The sequence below is a fragment of the Mrakia frigida genome, assembly GCF_051309035.1.
Source record: "Mrakia frigida strain ATCC 22029 unplaced genomic scaffold BDY24scaffold_9, whole genome shotgun sequence".
NCBI classification, from domain to species: Eukaryota; Fungi; Basidiomycota; class Tremellomycetes; order Cystofilobasidiales; family Mrakiaceae; genus Mrakia; species Mrakia frigida.
In genome coordinates, this window is record NW_027481272.1 from 450,841 (window position 1) to 466,257 (window position 15,417).

The following is a 15,417-nucleotide window of genomic DNA, read 5'->3' on the forward strand; positions in this document are numbered from 1 at the left end:
GAAGGTTCGTAGGCGTGAGTGAAGGTAGATAAGAGGAGAGAAGGGAAGAGAAGAGGGGCATTAAGAAAGAGAGGAGGGGAGGCGGTTCCGAGGGATGCGAGGGAGGGTTGGAAGGGTGGCAGGATGCGAGTTGTGAGGAAGGGAGGGACGGTGACGGAGGGGTATAGTCGTTGGCGAAGGAAGGAAGACGAAGAGGGAGTGCGATGGCGAACCGAAAAGAGAGCGAAGAGAACCGAACTGAGCGAGCGACGACGACGTTTCCGTTTCCTCCGACTACTGGTTCCCCTCCGCCTCCCTCCTCGTCTCCGCCACATCGTACTCCAACTCCCCTCCCCTCGGAGCCGCCGACCTCACTCCGTCCTCGGTGTATCGCATTTGGGCCCAATCCCGAACGTAGGTCGAGGCCTTCATGTACTTCTTGGAAGCGTACTTCTTGACGAAGCACTCGGCCTGCTTCTCGGCGGGTCGGAGGATGTAGTTGACCATGAGCTGAGCGGCAGGGAGAAGCTCCTCTTCCGAGAAGGACGAGTAGTGGACGAGGTTGGCGTTCTGTGGGGAGGAAGGAGGGGAAGACGACGACGACGGCGAACGAGAAGAGAAGAGGAGTCAGTTTCGAGGTTCGAACGAAGGGATAACGTCGCTGAAGAAGCTGAGGAACGTAAAGAAGAGATAGACTCACCCATTCTCCTCGATCCAAAACGAGACGAGCGAGCCAGGCAGCTCCAGCGGCGATGAGACTCGGTTTGAGATGGAGCATCTTGTGGTCGACGCACGAGATCTCCATGAAGTACTTTGCCACCGTCCTCGTCTGGATGTCGTAGTTGTCGGCCTTCGAGATCCTCCTGAGGAAGTGGATCGGGTTGGGGTAGCTGAGGTTGAACTCGAGGGTCTGCAAGAGGTACCTCTCCGCTCCGAGGATCTCGTCGTCTCCGTACCCTCCGTCGGCCATGTAGAGGAAGTTCTGAACCGAGGGACAGATGACTTCTTCGTACTTGGAAGCGACGAAGAGGGCGGTGGTTCCGACGAGTTGGAGCTTGACGAGGGAGATGGTTCGAGCCGAGAGGAACCGGTCGACGAGGTTGACGGCGAGGAAGAGGGTTTCGGGGAGGAGACGGAACTTTCCGTGGACCTCGATGAGCCAGTCGACGAGGATCCCACGCATCTTCCATTGGAGTTCGGGTTGGTTGGTCATGTAGTCCCAGTTGGGCATGGTGTCGATCTGGAGGAGAGAGCGAGGGAGAGGGAGGGAGGAGGAGGGAAGGAAGGGAAGGAAAAAGCGGCGTCGTCGTCGTCGGTCAGTTTTCGTCGTCTCGAACTCGCAAAACTTCGTCGCTCCTTCCCTCCTTCACGGAGAAGAAGGAAGAAGTACCAAACATGAAGAAGAAAAGGAAAAGGAAACGAACCTCGAGCTTCTGCATGTAGATGAAGATGTCCCTCACGTACTCGTTCACCATCATCGGATCGTCGTCGTCCTCCGCGTCCAAATCCTGCCATCCTTCGTCCTTGGCCGGTTTCGTATCGGCGACTTCCTGAGCGAGAGCCTCCTTGAACGCCTGTTTTGAATCGACCTCGACCTCCATGTTCCTCGACTCGGCAGCCTCGACCTTGAAAGGGCTCGACGTCCTCGCCCGTTTGGCTGGCACAGCGACGGCGTCGTCGTCGACTTCCTCGTTGTTGGCGTTGTCGAGGTGGTCGTCGAGAGCTTCCCGCTTGACGGTAGAGGTAGAAGCGACGCGACTTCGGGAGGTGGAAGCTCCAGGGACGGGACGACGAACTCGGTTGGCGTTGGAGGTGGAAGCGGCGTTGGTTGTTGACGATCCGACGACGGTGGTGCTGGTGGTAGTAGAAGCGGCAGTGACTCGTTTCCTAGCGACGACGGGACGAGAAGAAGCTCCTCCTTCGTCGACATCCTCGGCCTTGACGTTGACGGCGAGTTCGTCGTCGTCGATCTCAGCGGCGGCGCTGGCCCTCGTCCTCCTAGGCGCTCGAGCGGTGGTCGACGCCGTCGTCGTTGGTTTCTTCTCGACCTTGGAAGCTCCTCCCTTGGATCCTCCAGCAGCACCGGCAGCTCCAGCAGGACCGTTCTTGTTGGTGACCTCTCCGAAAGCGGCTCGTTTCCTCGTTCCTAGGACTCCCTTCCCGTTGGCGTTGGCGGTGGTCGAGGCTCCTCCTCCTCCTGCGGTGGACGAAGCTGCTGAGGGTTTGGCTCCGGTGGTGGTGGTTGATCTCAAGGAGGTGGAGGGTTTGTGAGCGTCCTTGGCTGCTGTAGTTGTGGCTGAGGACTTTGAGGATCGATGGGAGACCGCGTTCTCGTCTCCGATGGAAGGCGCCGTAGCGCGAGTTACGCGAGTCGTTCGTCGGGTCTGTTTTTTCGCGTCAAAGCGTGAAGACGAGGGTGGAGAGGGAGGTGGGAGGGAGGAGAGTGGATGGAGAGGAAGGATGGTGGAAGGAAGGATGATGGGAGGGAGGTAGATTCAACGAACAACAAAGAGAAGAGAAGAGCGAAGGGCGTCAGCTCTCCTTTCCTTCTCCTCCTTCCCTCTCGCCACGCCCTCTCCTTCCCTCAATTCCACACCTTAGACTCTAAAACCACTCAGGATGGAGAGTCAACTCACAGGGATACCGCTGGCCATAATTTCTATACTGTTCGTGAGTGGATGCGGTGGTCGAGAGAGGAGAGAAGGAGGGAGGAAGGGAAGGGAAGGAGGTGGCTGGTTCGTTCGCCTTTCCGAGGGCAACTCGACGAGAACTAGGACGAAGGACTCGATAAAGGGAGATGTCGTAGAGGGGGTATGCTGAGAGGGTCGAGAAACGACTTCCTAGGAGGAGAGGGGAGGAAGAAGGGAGAGAGAACGAAGGGAAGAGGGGGAGAGGGAGGAGGAGGGTGATGGTTTGGGAGGGAAGACTCTTCGCTGGGAGGGAAATGGGAGCTGGGGAGAGCAAAACGCGTGCCCTTTCACCCGTTGCTACGCATCAACAAAATCCTCCTTTTTCTTCACTTGAACTTCCAGAGCCGAGAGCAGAGGGAAGACAGAAAGCTCATCGAAAAAGAAGTAAGAAAAAATGAGCGGTTCGACGGAGGGAGCGAGCGAAAGGAGGGAGATGTGAACCTCAACCTCCTCTTCTCCGCGGGGGTAAGAAATCAAAGGGCCAGAAACGAGTTTCAAACGACGCGCGTGAAAGGTCGAACAACAGAGGGCTATAGAGAAAGGGAGGGAGCGAAGTATATACACTAATGAGCGAAGAAGAGGGGAGAAACAGAAGACTACACTAGCCGAGAATCGTAACGAGAGAAGAAGAGACCGTCTGGGGAAAGGGAAAGGAAGAGGGAGAGAGACGTCAGTCAACCCGATCGAATCCTCTTTCTGCGCTCCATCACGTCCCTACTGTTCCCTCAGGCGCATGGGAAAGAGAGATACTCACAAGAAGCGTGCAAGAAGCCGTAGCTGTCGAGGTCAAACTCTTTAAGACCTCTCTCCTCGGAGCCTTCGAGCGAGTTGAAGATCCTGAGGAGGAACAAACAACAACAAAGGAGAGAAAACGACGCGTCGAAGGTCAGCTTTTCATTCCGACAAGTTCGAGACGAACACAGAGACGGAAGGGAAGAGGGGAACAAACCTTGGGCTGGATGGTGACTCGCTTGGCGTGGATGGCAGCCAAGTTGGTATCCTCGAAGAGGGAGACGAGGTAGGCCTCGGAAGCCTCCTGGAGAGCTCCGATGGCGGACGACTGGAACCTGAGATCGGTCTTGAAGTCCCTGAGGAAGAGAGAGAGAGAAGTATAAAGAAGAGGGAGAGGTCAGTCAAGGTGCTCGAGGAAGAACGAAAAGAGGGAGAGGGGAGGTAGAGAGGTGGTCGAAAGGAGAGGAGGGTGGTGCGACGAAACGAGGGAGGAGAGGACGAACTGGGCGATCTCTCGAACGAGCCTCTGGAAGGGAAGCTTTCGGATGAGGAGCTCAGTCGACTATAAAACACAGGAGAGAAAAGAAAACGAGGTCAGCGAACGTTTCCGTCGAGAAGGAGGGAAGGGAGAAGGAGGGAAGGCGACGGTGGCAACGACGACGTACCTTCTGGTATCTCCTGATCTCTCGAAGAGCGACGGTTCCGGGTCTGTATCTGTGAGGCTGAGGGAGGGAAAGAGAAGAAGAGGGAGATAAAGTTAGCTCTGCTATCGAATGATGAGGAAAGGAGAAAAGGAGTGATGAAGGACGCTGGGAGGAGGAAGCGTCGCGACGGCGTCGTCTCGTTGCCTTCACCATCGACAATCCACCTTCAACTCTCCCTTCGAGCACGAGGAATGACGAGGGACACGTCCCTCCTGATGCTCGAGAAAAAGAGAGTCGAAAAGAACGAAGGAAGGAATCGAGGAGAGCACTCGAGACCGCTCTCGACGTCGCTCCTCCTCCTCTCCTCCTTCCTTCCTTCCCGTCCCTTCCACCTTCACTCCTCCCCTTGAACCCTCGACCCATCCATCCCACTCCTCCCCCCTCTCAGCCCATGCCCCTCCCAATCCAAACCCTTCAGCAATCCAACAGCCCTCGGCTCGTTCGATCTGAAGGACAGCGAGCGAGCTCCGAACGTACCTTCTTGACTCCACCGGTCTGAGGGGCAGACTTCCTAGCGGCCTTGGTAGCCAACTGCTTTCGGGGAGCCTGTACACATCGTATCAACCCAAAGAAGAAGAAGGAGGAGGTTAGTTTGAAGAAAGACGAAAGAAAGGGAGGCGGGAGGTGAGGTCGCAAGGGGAGGGAGGGAGGGAGTGACGATGGATGGCGAGCGAGACAGCGAAGGGAAGAGCAAAACGAACCTTTCCTCCGGTGGACTTTCGGGCGGTTTGCTGTTGCGGGACGAAGGAGGGAAGAGAGTGAGTATAGAAGAGAAGGAGCGAAGGAGGGAAGGAGGTGAGGGAGGGAAACCGACCTTGGTTCGAGCTGAAACCATCGAACCAGCCAACGACGACGAGAAGGAAGGAAGGGAAGGGAGGGGATGATGCATCGAATCAGCAAGGCCTCTATACTCCCTCTATACATCGTTTGTATACCGTCGAAAGTATATAGAAAGATGGATGGACCCCCAAGGAAGGGAGGGAGCGAAGAAACGAGAGGGAAAGGGAGGGACTTACCCATGTTGAACGAGTGGGGTTTGTGGAAGGGAGGGAGGGAGGGTGGTGGTTGGGTGGCAAAAGAGGGAGCAGAAGAGGAAGGGTGGCGAAGAAAGAGGGAGAGGGCTCGAAAGGGTAGATAGCTGCGCGAGGATCAAAGCGCCGCTAAGGACGAAAGGACAAGGGAGGATCCCTTAGCGAGGGAGGTTGAACGCCTACTAGGGAAGGGAGGAGGGGCGGTTGAAATTCTTTGGAGACTTGAGATGGTAGAGGGGAGAAGGAGGTCCGAGTGGGAAGTTTTCTGAAGAGATTTGGTGGAGTGGAAGGTGAGGAAAGGGGGAGAGAAGAAAACGAGAAAGGCATGGTCGAGGGGAGGATTCGAGGAAGGAGGCGAGGTCGCTCCCCTCGTCCCCTTCTTTGTTCTCGCTCAAAAAAGACAGCAATGAGAGAACAAGTCATGAATGATCGTAAAAGTTTCAAGCAGAACCAAAATCGTAACTCGTAAAACATCAAGAAAAAAGAAGCGAACCTTCACCCCAAAGCCGAATCTACCTCGTCCTCGAGTCACCCCATCTCAAAGTCCCCTCCTCCACCGCACACCCCAAGCACCACAACTCCTTCCCTTCCACCTTCTCCTCCCCGCTCTCTCCTTTCTTCGCAACACTCCCCGAAACCGACCTCTGCTCGACCCAGCAAGCCTGCATCGTTCCAGCGACGATCTCCGCTCCGAACCCTTTCCAGATCCGACTGCCTTCCGTTCGGAGGAGGGACGAGATGGGTGAGAGGAGGACGGAGAGGGAGCAGGGAGTGGTGAGAGCTTCAAAGACGAGTTTGGGTGTGGCGGAGGAGGAGGAAGAGGAGGCGGTGGAGGTGGAGAAGACAGAGATGAGGGTGGATCCATCAAAGGGAGTGAAGTTGAAGCGTCCGAGCGAGGCTGAGGCTCCCCATCGGTTCTGAGGAGAGCGAAGAGAGTTGAGAAGAAGCGAGTCAGTAAGGGAGGAGAAAACGGTCGAGGAAAGAACGGAAAACACACCTCCTTGATCGAGTCCGACGAGGAGGAGAAGACGTGAGTCGGACGCGCCGCACTGAGAGCTTCCTTCGAGAGGGAGACGTCCGAGACGTCGAACGATCCGGGAGACCAGACGATCTCGTCGTAGGCGCCTGTCGAGAGAGGAAAAAGGGAAGCAGCGTCAGGTCAAATAGAGAAGAGGAGGGAAGGAATCGAACGCGACGAGAAGAAGATCGATATCCGAGCTCAAACTCACCGTACGGACTCTCCGAGTAACTCGCCAACATCATCATCCCAGCTCCATCCCCGATCCCACCAGATGTGAGATCCGTCGATGGAGAAGAAGCCGAGGTCCCAGAGCTACGCGTGAAAAAGAACCAGACGGATCCGACGAAGTTGCGAGGACGAACGACGAGGTTTGAGAACGCCGAGGAAGAAGTAGGAGCTACCGATGGAGCTTGAGTTGGTGGAGAGATTTGAGGGATTACGGGGATGGAGCTGGTCGAAGTGGAAGTGGGGTTGGACTGGGTTGAAGAGGTTTCGGGAATGGGAGGAGGAGGGAACGTTTCGCCCTTTGCTGCAGCTTCCTCGATGAGTTTCGCTCGTTTCCTGTAAGAAGAAGCAACGAATGAGAGCGTCAGTTACGCTGCCGTCGAGTAAAGCAAAAACTCGAACGTTCCATCAGAGAGGAGAAAGGTCGGACCTTCTAGAATTGGCTGCTCTATCGCGAGTGGGTTGAGTGGAGAAGACGCAAACTCGAGGATGAGGCTTGTGATGCGAGCAGTTCCTACAGGCTCCTCCGTCTACAGCTCCTTCGCATCGAACCTTCCTGTTATCCAGAACCAACCATAGAGAGAGAGAGGGAAACGCACGAGGTCAGCTCCTTGCATCAGGGGTGGGCGGACTGACTCGGGAACGGAGGAGAAGCGGAGCGATGAAAGGGTCCCTTTTCGCTCGTGTTGAAGTTTCTCTCGTAGAGACGGAACTTGAAACTTACGATTTCCTACAAGCCAAGCAGGCTTCAACGACTCTACGCAAACCCTTGAGATCCCTAGTTTCAGGAGGAGCGAAGGCACAGTGGCGACCCTTGTTCGCACAACCAACACAGGATCCGCCGTCGATGCTTCCACTGCACTTGATCTTGCTGTGATGGGACAAAGAAGACCACGAATAGAGTCAGCTTCTCATATATTAGGGTAAAGCGAGAACGTGTCTATAAGAGCATAGTGCTGAAGAGGGAAGGAAGGAAGAGGAGGAGATGTAACCAAACACTCGTCCTTCCCTCCTCCTCCCTTGTCCGCTTCTCTCTCTTGATCAAGGGGAGACTCACGCGTTCTTGCAGTACAGACAAGCTACAGTGATACGAGCGGAGGCTTCCTTCCTGACCGAGTTCAGACTGGTGAGCGAAGTCGGCGAGGAGGGAGAAGACGAGGACGACGAAGAGGAGGAAGAGGAGGGAGCGGGATGATGAGCTCGGGAAGGAGGAGGAGGAGGAGGTGGTGGGAGGGAAGGCGGAAGGTTCAGCAGAGGGTGGGAGGCTCGCGGAGCTGAAGCAAGTCGAGGGAGGACTCCTAGGGAGGGCGGCTTGAACTGAGGAGGATGTTGAAGAGGGAGCATCGAAAGGGAAGAGTGGCGGGAAGGGAGGGAAGTGGTGGTTCGTGGGAAGAAGGAGGGGGAAACCCAAATCAGGGGTTCGTTTTCTTTTTCGAGATCTTTCGCCCCCTGAAAGAGAAGTTTTTCTGTGTGCTCGTTAGTTCTCAAATTCTGCTAAATCATGTCTCGGAAGCAGAGCAGCAGATTCTCTCAGGGGGTGTGCCAGAAAGAAGGAGGAAGGTTGAGCACCTTGTCGGGACGGAACCCACCCCGCCTTTTCTATCTCAGGTTCCTTCCGATTTCCCTACTGAACTCAAGTGCGTTCTCCCAATCTGAAAATTGCCTTTTCATTCTAGAACGAGACGAGAGCTTGGAAATCTGGAGAGAAGGACTCTGCTCGACGCGTGACGTCGCTTTCTCTCCCTCTCGTACTCAAGACGACCCGTCTCGAAGCTCGTACAATTCGTCCATCAATCCGCAAACGCGTCTTTCAGCTGTCTAGTTACGTCCTCAATATATTGCTTCCCAACTTCGAGGACCTGCATGATTCAAACCGACGAAAAAGAGCGAAAGTCAGCGTTGCTCTCTCGTCGTTCGACCATCGCCTCGTTTCCCTCGACGCGACTCACCTCGTCTTGGATCGTATACGCGTGAGGAACCCCTTCGTAGATCTTCAGCACCACACTCTTCTCATCTCCCTTTGCCTCTCTGATCTTCTGAGCGAACACGATCCCTTCGTCCCTGACGAGATCGACTCCTCCGACGCAGATGTAAACGGGAGGAAGACGCGACAGAGTTGCAGGAGGAGCGTTGATTGGGGAGATGAGATGCGAGGAGGGATGATGTTTATTGAGAGAGTTGGTGGGGAGGTAGAGAGACCTGAAGAAGAGGAGGGTGGAAGCTGGGAGATCGCTAGAGAACGGGGAGAGATGGGAACGAGCGACGCGTCAGGTTGGGTTCGAACAAGGAGGGTTGAGGTTGAACTCACGGGCAGAACTGGTTATTCTTCCAGCTCGCATACTTCTCGTTTGATGGAGAGGCTTCATTGTCGAGAACCGGAACGAAGAGCAGGAGTTTGGAGAGCTTGAGATTGAGCGACGCGTCGAGAGTTGGCGATGCGAGTTTGTTGGCCTGTCGAACGAAGGCAGCGAGGTCAGAACGAGTTTTTCAAGAGCTGAAGTTGAAAGTCGGGCTTACCATCACAGCTGCCTGAAAACGGAGAAATCATCAAGTTAGCAACGAGGCTCTCAGTACCCCAGGAAACGAACAAACTCACCACATTCGCTCCAGCACTAGCTCCTCCCAGCGCAATCCTCTCCCAATCAACCTTCACTCCCAGTTTCTCCAACACTCCTTTAGCCTTCCCACTTCTCACCCAACTCATCAATCCCCACCCATCCTCAACATGAGCAGGGAACGGATTCTCAGGAGCGAGTCTCGTCCTCGGAACGATCATCAGGCAGGGAACGTTGAGGGTCGTTCGAGTGATGAACGAAGAGGTAGGAGGAGTCCCGAAGGCCCAGCCTCCTCCGTGAAAGTAGATGAATACGGGGAGACTGATCGAGTTCCAACGAGAAGCAGAAAGGAAGTCAGTGGACGAGAACAAGGGCAAGCGAGAGAGGTAACTTGGGCTCGAGCTCACCCTTTCTCCTTCTCCTTCTTCGTCTCCTCAACAACCTCAGGCCAAAACAACCCGACCTTCAAGTTCCCGCTTTCCTTCCCCAACCCATCCTCATCCATCTCTCTTTCATCTCCTTCCCACTCAATCACAATCTCCTCGTTCCTCACCCCCTCGACCGGATCCCTACCCATCTTGACCCCTCCCGCCCGTCCAGCTCGCAAAGTCGCATCCCAACCCGCGAGCTCGATAGCAGGACCGTGAGAATCGTGAGAGTTGTGGAACGCTTTGTATTCTGCCGAGAGACGATCAATCACGGAAGGGTGGAGAGGTGGAGGGGGAGCCATGGTCGTGGTTGGATGGGAAGAGAGGAGAGGGAGACCTGGGCTGAGCTCTTTCGATTCGGTTCAAAGATTGAACGAGAGACCCGGGACGGAGACGAGCATCTGAGATTGATATGGAAAACACTAGGAGCTGTGTGAGAGAGAGTGGAGAGAAGAAAAGAGACGGAAGAAAGGGTACTAAGGAGTCTAAACTAGATACGTGAGGTGAGAACGAGAAAGGGTTTTACGAAGTCAAACCACGAGAGACGAGACGAGCGTTCCTACTGAGGAGGCGACATGGCGATGGACATTAGCAGCTTGAGGGCCGTGATCGCAGGTAGCAGTCCATCGAACGTAGTGTTGGTGATGATGTTGAGCACTGAAGAGGAGAGGGGAGAAGAACGAATCGAAGAAGGACGACGCGAAGAGATCAGTCTCACGAAAGGGCGAACGACTTCGACGAGGCGCAGAGAAGAAGAGTTTCACTCACGGAAAGGATACGCCTCATCCAACCTCCTGTTCTCCATGCTCTTCGCAATCGTCCTCAATTTCTTAGCGAGATCAGCCGAGACCTCGTCGTTGTTGAGTCGGTCGTAGAGGATGTCGAGCTTCGTAGGGATCCTCTGGAGTTCCTGAGCGATTTGGGGCTGGATGATCGAACGGAAGAAGAGAAAAGAAGATGAGCAGGTATCAGTAATTCGTTTCCGTTCGCCGAAGGGAAGAAGAGGGAAAGAGGAAAGACTCACGTTCGGAGGAGGCAACGACCTGACGTGATCGAACAAGAACTGGATCTGTTCGAAGATCGCGATGTTCTCTCCCGAGATATGACTCCTATCTCCTGCTGGGTGTCTCGGGGCCGGAGGAGGAGGAGCAGGAGCCGCTGGGGGAGGAGGAGCTCTCGCCTGTTGAGGAGGAGCGGCTCCTCCTCTCGCTCCCGGTGGAGGAGCGTACGCTCCCGAAGGAGGCGAAGCGAGGCTCGAAGCTTGTCCCTGGGGAGGGGAGTACATCGACGAAGGTCCTCGAGCGGCAGCGGCCATGTTGGAGGAAGGCATCCGAGCGGGGTGACCGGAAGGGGAGAGGACTCGTCCTGGAGGTCCCAAAGGCGACGCGACTCGAGGAGGAGGAGCTCGAACTCCTGCGGCGTGAGGAGGAGGTCCGGCTCGAGCTGCTGGAGGAGGAGGAGGTCGAGCTTGGTTGGCTGGAGGAGGAGGTCGAACGGCTGATCCGCCTCGGGGAGGAGGAGGAGGTTGGGACGAAGGAGCTCGAGCGGGAGGAGGAGGAGGGAAGAAGCTTCCTTGGTGTTGAGGAGGTCCTTGTCCTGGAGACTGGGGAGGAGGAGTCATTCCTGGCGAGTTGGGGAAGGGGGAGGTGATGGGAGCTGGCTTTCCTGCGGCGGAGGAGGTTCGGTTGGGAGTGACCTTAGCGGAGGGAGGATCGTTCCATCCTGGGATGTCTCGTCGTTGAGCGGCTGGGATGGGAGGAGTAGCTCCTCCTGCGTTGGAGGAGATGGGTCGAGGAGGAGGAGGGATGGAGACGTTTCCGTAGGAGGATTGGCCGTACGAGTTCGAGGGAGGAGGAGGAGCCTGCTGCTGCGACTGCTGAGGAGGCTGACCGTAAGGCGAGCTGTTGCTGTACGAGGATCCGTTCGTCGCTCCGTAGGACGAGGTCGAGCTTCCGTAGGGTCCGTTTTGCTGGGGAGGAGGAGCTGGAGGAGCGGCACCTGCTTTGGGAGGAGGAGCTCCGTAGGAGGAAGAAGGAGGAGCGCCGTAGGAGGAGTTGGAGGGAGCCGCGTTGGACCCGTAGGGAGTGTAGACGGTGGGTTGAGGAGGAGGAACCGACGACGACGAAGGAGTGGGAGCGGAGGTAGGGTAGGTGGAGTAGGGTCCCGAAGTCGAGGGTCGAGCGGCGTGGGAGGACGACGACGCGATGGGAGTGGGAGCCGGCGATGGCTTCGAGGCCGAGTCCGCAAGGAACCTCTCTCGAGCGATGTCTCGTCCGACGGCTCCGTCGCACCTGAAGTCGGAAGGAGTCATCTGGATGAACTTCCCAGCGGCCTTGAGGAGACCTTGGGTGGCGAGGAGGTCGGCGTACTCGAAGTATCGTTCGTAGAGGCTCGAGAGCTTGTAGGTCCTCGCTCCTGACTCGGCGACGGCTTCCGACTCGGTAGGGGAGGCGAGATCCTTGTCGACGTATCCTGTTGCGCTCTGGAAGACGGTGACCTTCTCGATGAACGACTGGAGAGCCTGAGCGTGAGCGGTGTACCTCGAGTGATCTCCTGATCCGATGGCGACTGCTTCCTCCTCCTCCTTCATCTCGTCCGCCCAGATCGTGACGACCTTCTCGAGCTTCCTAGCGGCGAGGTAGCAGAGGGTGGCGTTCTTCCTGAACACTTTCGACTTCTCCGCCGAGTCCTCTCCCTCTGCGACGGCAGCGACTCGGTACTGGTGCTCGAGACGCTGACCCAGCTGCTCGGCGAGTCCGTTGAACTCGTCCGTCTTCGCAAACGTGCAGAGGACGACGAAGATCTCCTGCCATTCCGAGAGGTCGGCGTTCTGGACGATGTCGGTGAGGTCGTCGGAGACGATGGATTGGAAGAGTCGGAGGTAAGGGAGGGAGGCCGTTCGTCGTTCGAAGTAGGTCTTCTGGGTTCGTCGAAGGAGGTCGGGTCCTCCTCGAACGGCGAGAAGGATGGCGTCTGCGAATCGATCCGACGAGAGACAGAGCGACACGGCTGACTCGAAGTCTCCGAGGACGAGAGCTCGAGTGATGAGTCGGTCGACCTCCGACTCTCCTGCTGGGTAGATCTTGAAGGTCGTGACTTTGAGGTTGTCGTCCGAGGTGACCGAAGAGGCTGAACCGACGGTGGCTCCGACTGAGGACTCGGCGACGTTGACGATGTGAGGGATTCGAACGTGCTCGGGGAGGGCAGTTCGAAGGGATCCCAACGACGAGAGGAAGTCCGCTCCAGCGTCGACCTGAGGGGTTCCTGCTCCTCCCTCGTCTCCGAACAGAGAGGGAGGCTCGGTAGCTTCGCTCTCCGCTTCCGTCTTCTTGGTCGAATCCGAGAGTCCGCTGGCGCTGAACTCCGAGTTGGCTCCTTCGATGGCTCCTCCGGAGGTAGCTGACTCTCCTGATCCTTCGGCGGGCTCGGTGAGGAGGATGGTGCTGGCTTGGGAGGGAGTTTCAGTGGGAGACTCGACGGCGTCTGGGTTGGGATTGGCAGCCTTGAAGTTGGCGATGGCGAGCGAGACCTGCTCGGCTACTTCCTCCTTCGAGAATCCAAGAAGCGTGACGAGCTCGTTCCTCGAGTTGGCGTCGAAGAGCGAAGTGAGAGCCTTCCAAGCGGCGACGTCGCTCTCGTTTCCCTCGACCGCCTTCGTCCTGGCCTGAGAGAACGCTCCGAGGTCCTCCTTCGATCCCGAGGCAGCCTGAAGCTTCTCAGCTCGCTCGACGATGCTGGGTTCGGTAACGACGGTTCGAAGATGGACGACGGCGCTCTGAGTCTTGCCGGTAGCGGAGGGAAGGTTGCAGGTCGAAGCGAGGACTCCTCCGAATCCGAACGAGGCTGAGATGGGTCGACGAAGCCACTTGGGAGGCTGCTTGAGAGAGATTCCTGGCGAGGAGGAGGCGAGGAAGTCTGGGTTGTCGAAGAGATCTCCTCCATCGGCTCGGTTGGAGATGGGAGCGGCGGTCGACTCGTTCTCGTTGGATTGAAGGGAGTTGATGGAGATCTTTCCGTCGAAGGAGGCCGTAGCGAGGATGTCGGGGTTTCGAGGGTTGAAGGAGGTTTGGAAGGCCCAGTTGTTGCTCGCAGGAAGCTGAGGAGAGAGAAAGGGAAGAGGTCAGCTCACTTTCGAGGAAGGAGATGGGAGAGCAAGGGAAGCAAGCTCACCTCTCCGAGGATCTCAGAGCTCTGAGGGTTCCACAGGATCGTTCGGTTGTCCTTTCCACAGGAGAGAAGAAGATCGGGATCCTGCTTACACCAAGAGACGGAGAGAACACCCTTGTCGTGACCGGAGAGGATCTGAAGGAAGGCGAGAAGGAGACGGTCAGCTCGAGCTCGTCGAGGAGAGGAGCGAGGGAAAGTGAGCTCACCCTCTCAGGAGCAAGCGAGTTCCTCAAGTCCCAGACCATGATGATAGGTGAAGCGTCGTCCTCGGAAGCAGTGATAACGGACATGGGCTGTAGAGGCGAAAGTATCGAGGCATCAGCGTCTCTCCCTTCATGACGTGTCTTCCTCCTTCCCTTCCTTCGTTCAGGACTCACGTTGTCAGGGTGCCAACAGACACTGCTCATCGCAGCTCGACCTCCCAATCCTCCACCACCGTTTCCTCCTCCTCCTCCAGATCCAGTTCCTGCGTACTGAAGCGTCCTGATCTGGGTCTTGTTCCTCAAATCCCAGATGACGGTGTATCCGGTCGAGAGCGACGAGGCGAGGATGTACTCCTTCTGGTTGTTCCAAGCGAGCGAGGTGATGTCTCCAGGTTTGGAGGCTGTGGATCCGGGAGTGTAGTGAATGGAGGTGGAGGAGATGGAGGTCATGTCCCAGATGAAGATCTGTGGGAGGAAGAAAAGGAAGGAGGAACGAGCTCGACAGCAGGGTCAGCTTCGGTCCTTCACTGAGCTCTTGACGCAAAGAGTCAGAGACTCACCTCTCCTTCACTGGATCCACTAGCGAGAAGCTGCTTCTTTCCGTAGTTGAAGTCGAGTCCTCGAACGGGTCCCTTGTGTTTCGTAGATTGAAAGATGGTCGAGTCGGCAGCACTGCGAGGGAGGAAGGGAAGGAGAGAGGTCAGACTCGCTTTTCTCGGTCGTTGAAGCCACCACTTCAATTCCACTTTCACCAACGAAGAGGTAAGAAAAAGAAGAGTATAATACTGACCTTGCTCCAGCGAGAACCTTATCAGGGTCGTAGATGGAGAGCTCTCCAGTCTCCATTCCAGCCGCCAGCAGTCCTCGAGGTCTGTCCTTGAACGGCGATCCCCAAGCGAGACGGTTGAATCTGAGGGCGAGCAACACACGGAGAAGCGAGTCAGTATGCGTCTCAGGGGCGAGGAGTAGTCGTAGAAGGTGTGGTTGACGAGGAAGAGTGGATCGAAAGAGACAGGTCAGAGGCCGAGGCCTCTTTCCTTCCTTCCGTTTGTTGAGATGGAGCTCTCTCCCTCCGATCCTCAACCTCCTACGAGATTCAAGGAAGCTGGAAGTCTACGAGGTGCCCTCGAAGTCCCTCGAGCTCGGAACCAGTTCGTCAACGGACTCCTTCAGCTCGAGCAAACGAGCTGAGAACAACGAACTCCTTCGCTCTTGCGATGGAAAGATGACCTCGGACCCTTCCTTCCGCGCTCCCAATCCAGCTCTCCCACTCCCAGCCCCTCTACAGCACCCAGCTCAAAGCGCATATACTCCATTCCAACCCTGTTTCTCTGAAACTCACCTCGAGTTCACCCCAAAGCTAGCCAACGGCTCCCTCTTCTCCTCCACCCCTTGAGCGATCAAGAAGTCCTCCTCCTCCTCGTTCTCTCCTTTACTCTTGGAGGCCTCCTTCTTCTCCGGATAGACCTCCCAGAACTCGAGTTTCCCTTCCGAAGAGAAACTCTCGTCGAGAGCTCCGGCTGCTGTTCCTGTAGCGAGGAGGGGGAGGGAGGAAGCAGATTGACCCCAGGCGAAGGTGCCCGTACGGGGGATGGTCGTTATCGGCATGGCGGCGTTGAGGGTTGTGCTCGAGAGAGAGAGCAAAGAGGGACGGGTGGGTGGAAGGGGAAGAGAAAGAAGGG

General features: G+C 56.5%; 6 protein-coding genes across 6 annotated transcripts; 1 reads left to right on the forward strand and 5 right to left on the reverse strand.

The window, feature by feature from the left end:
* Window positions 1-273: 273 nt before the first annotated feature.
* Window positions 274-1,580, reverse strand: BDY24DRAFT_338700 (cyclin family protein; the record flags this gene model as incomplete). The annotated part of the gene is made up of 3 exons (XM_076637344.1): window positions 274-549; window positions 680-1,219; window positions 1,404-1,580. The coding sequence occupies 3 exons, from the start codon at window positions 1,578-1,580 to the stop codon at window positions 274-276; spliced, it is 993 nt and encodes a 330-aa protein (XP_076498263.1).
* Window positions 1,372-2,338, forward strand: BDY24DRAFT_283311 (uncharacterized protein). Its single transcript, XM_076636983.1, has one exon. The coding sequence runs from the start codon at window positions 1,579-1,581 to the stop codon at window positions 2,248-2,250; it is 672 nt and encodes a 223-aa protein (XP_076498264.1). The 5' UTR covers window positions 1,372-1,578; the 3' UTR covers window positions 2,251-2,338.
* A 1,126-nt stretch (window positions 2,339-3,464) lies between these two features.
* Window positions 3,465-4,940, reverse strand: BDY24DRAFT_413784 (histone H3; the record flags this gene model as incomplete). The annotated part of the gene is made up of 7 exons (XM_076643223.1): window positions 3,465-3,506; window positions 3,619-3,757; window positions 3,905-3,963; window positions 4,067-4,123; window positions 4,583-4,651; window positions 4,807-4,836; window positions 4,920-4,940. The coding sequence occupies 7 exons, from the start codon at window positions 4,938-4,940 to the stop codon at window positions 3,465-3,467; spliced, it is 417 nt and encodes a 138-aa protein (XP_076498265.1).
* A 603-nt stretch (window positions 4,941-5,543) lies between these two features.
* Window positions 5,544-6,607, reverse strand: BDY24DRAFT_383711 (uncharacterized protein). Its single transcript, XM_076639708.1, has 3 exons — window positions 6,366-6,607; window positions 6,134-6,261; window positions 5,544-6,053 (listed from the first exon to the last, which is right to left on the reverse strand). The coding sequence occupies exons 1-3, from the start codon at window positions 6,400-6,402 to the stop codon at window positions 5,649-5,651; spliced, it is 570 nt and encodes a 189-aa protein (XP_076498266.1). The 5' UTR covers window positions 6,403-6,607; the 3' UTR covers window positions 5,544-5,648.
* Window positions 6,608-8,121: 1,514 nt separating this feature from the next.
* On the reverse strand, window positions 8,122-9,772 carry BDY24DRAFT_383715 (Alpha/Beta hydrolase protein). The gene is made up of 6 exons (XM_076639709.1): window positions 9,345-9,772; window positions 8,979-9,258; window positions 8,900-8,911; window positions 8,691-8,833; window positions 8,332-8,614; window positions 8,122-8,241 (listed from the first exon to the last, which is right to left on the reverse strand). The coding sequence occupies exons 1-6, from the start codon at window positions 9,665-9,667 to the stop codon at window positions 8,173-8,175; spliced, it is 1,110 nt and encodes a 369-aa protein (XP_076498267.1). The 5' UTR covers window positions 9,668-9,772; the 3' UTR covers window positions 8,122-8,172.
* On the reverse strand, window positions 9,708-14,770 carry BDY24DRAFT_283384 (uncharacterized protein). Its single transcript, XM_076636984.1, has 8 exons — window positions 14,526-14,770; window positions 14,296-14,407; window positions 13,910-14,200; window positions 13,739-13,825; window positions 13,536-13,667; window positions 10,390-13,461; window positions 10,134-10,290; window positions 9,708-10,022 (listed from the first exon to the last, which is right to left on the reverse strand). The coding sequence occupies exons 1-8, from the start codon at window positions 14,579-14,581 to the stop codon at window positions 9,925-9,927; spliced, it is 4,005 nt and encodes a 1,334-aa protein (XP_076498268.1). The 5' UTR covers window positions 14,582-14,770; the 3' UTR covers window positions 9,708-9,924.
* Window positions 14,771-15,417: the final 647 nt, after the last annotated feature.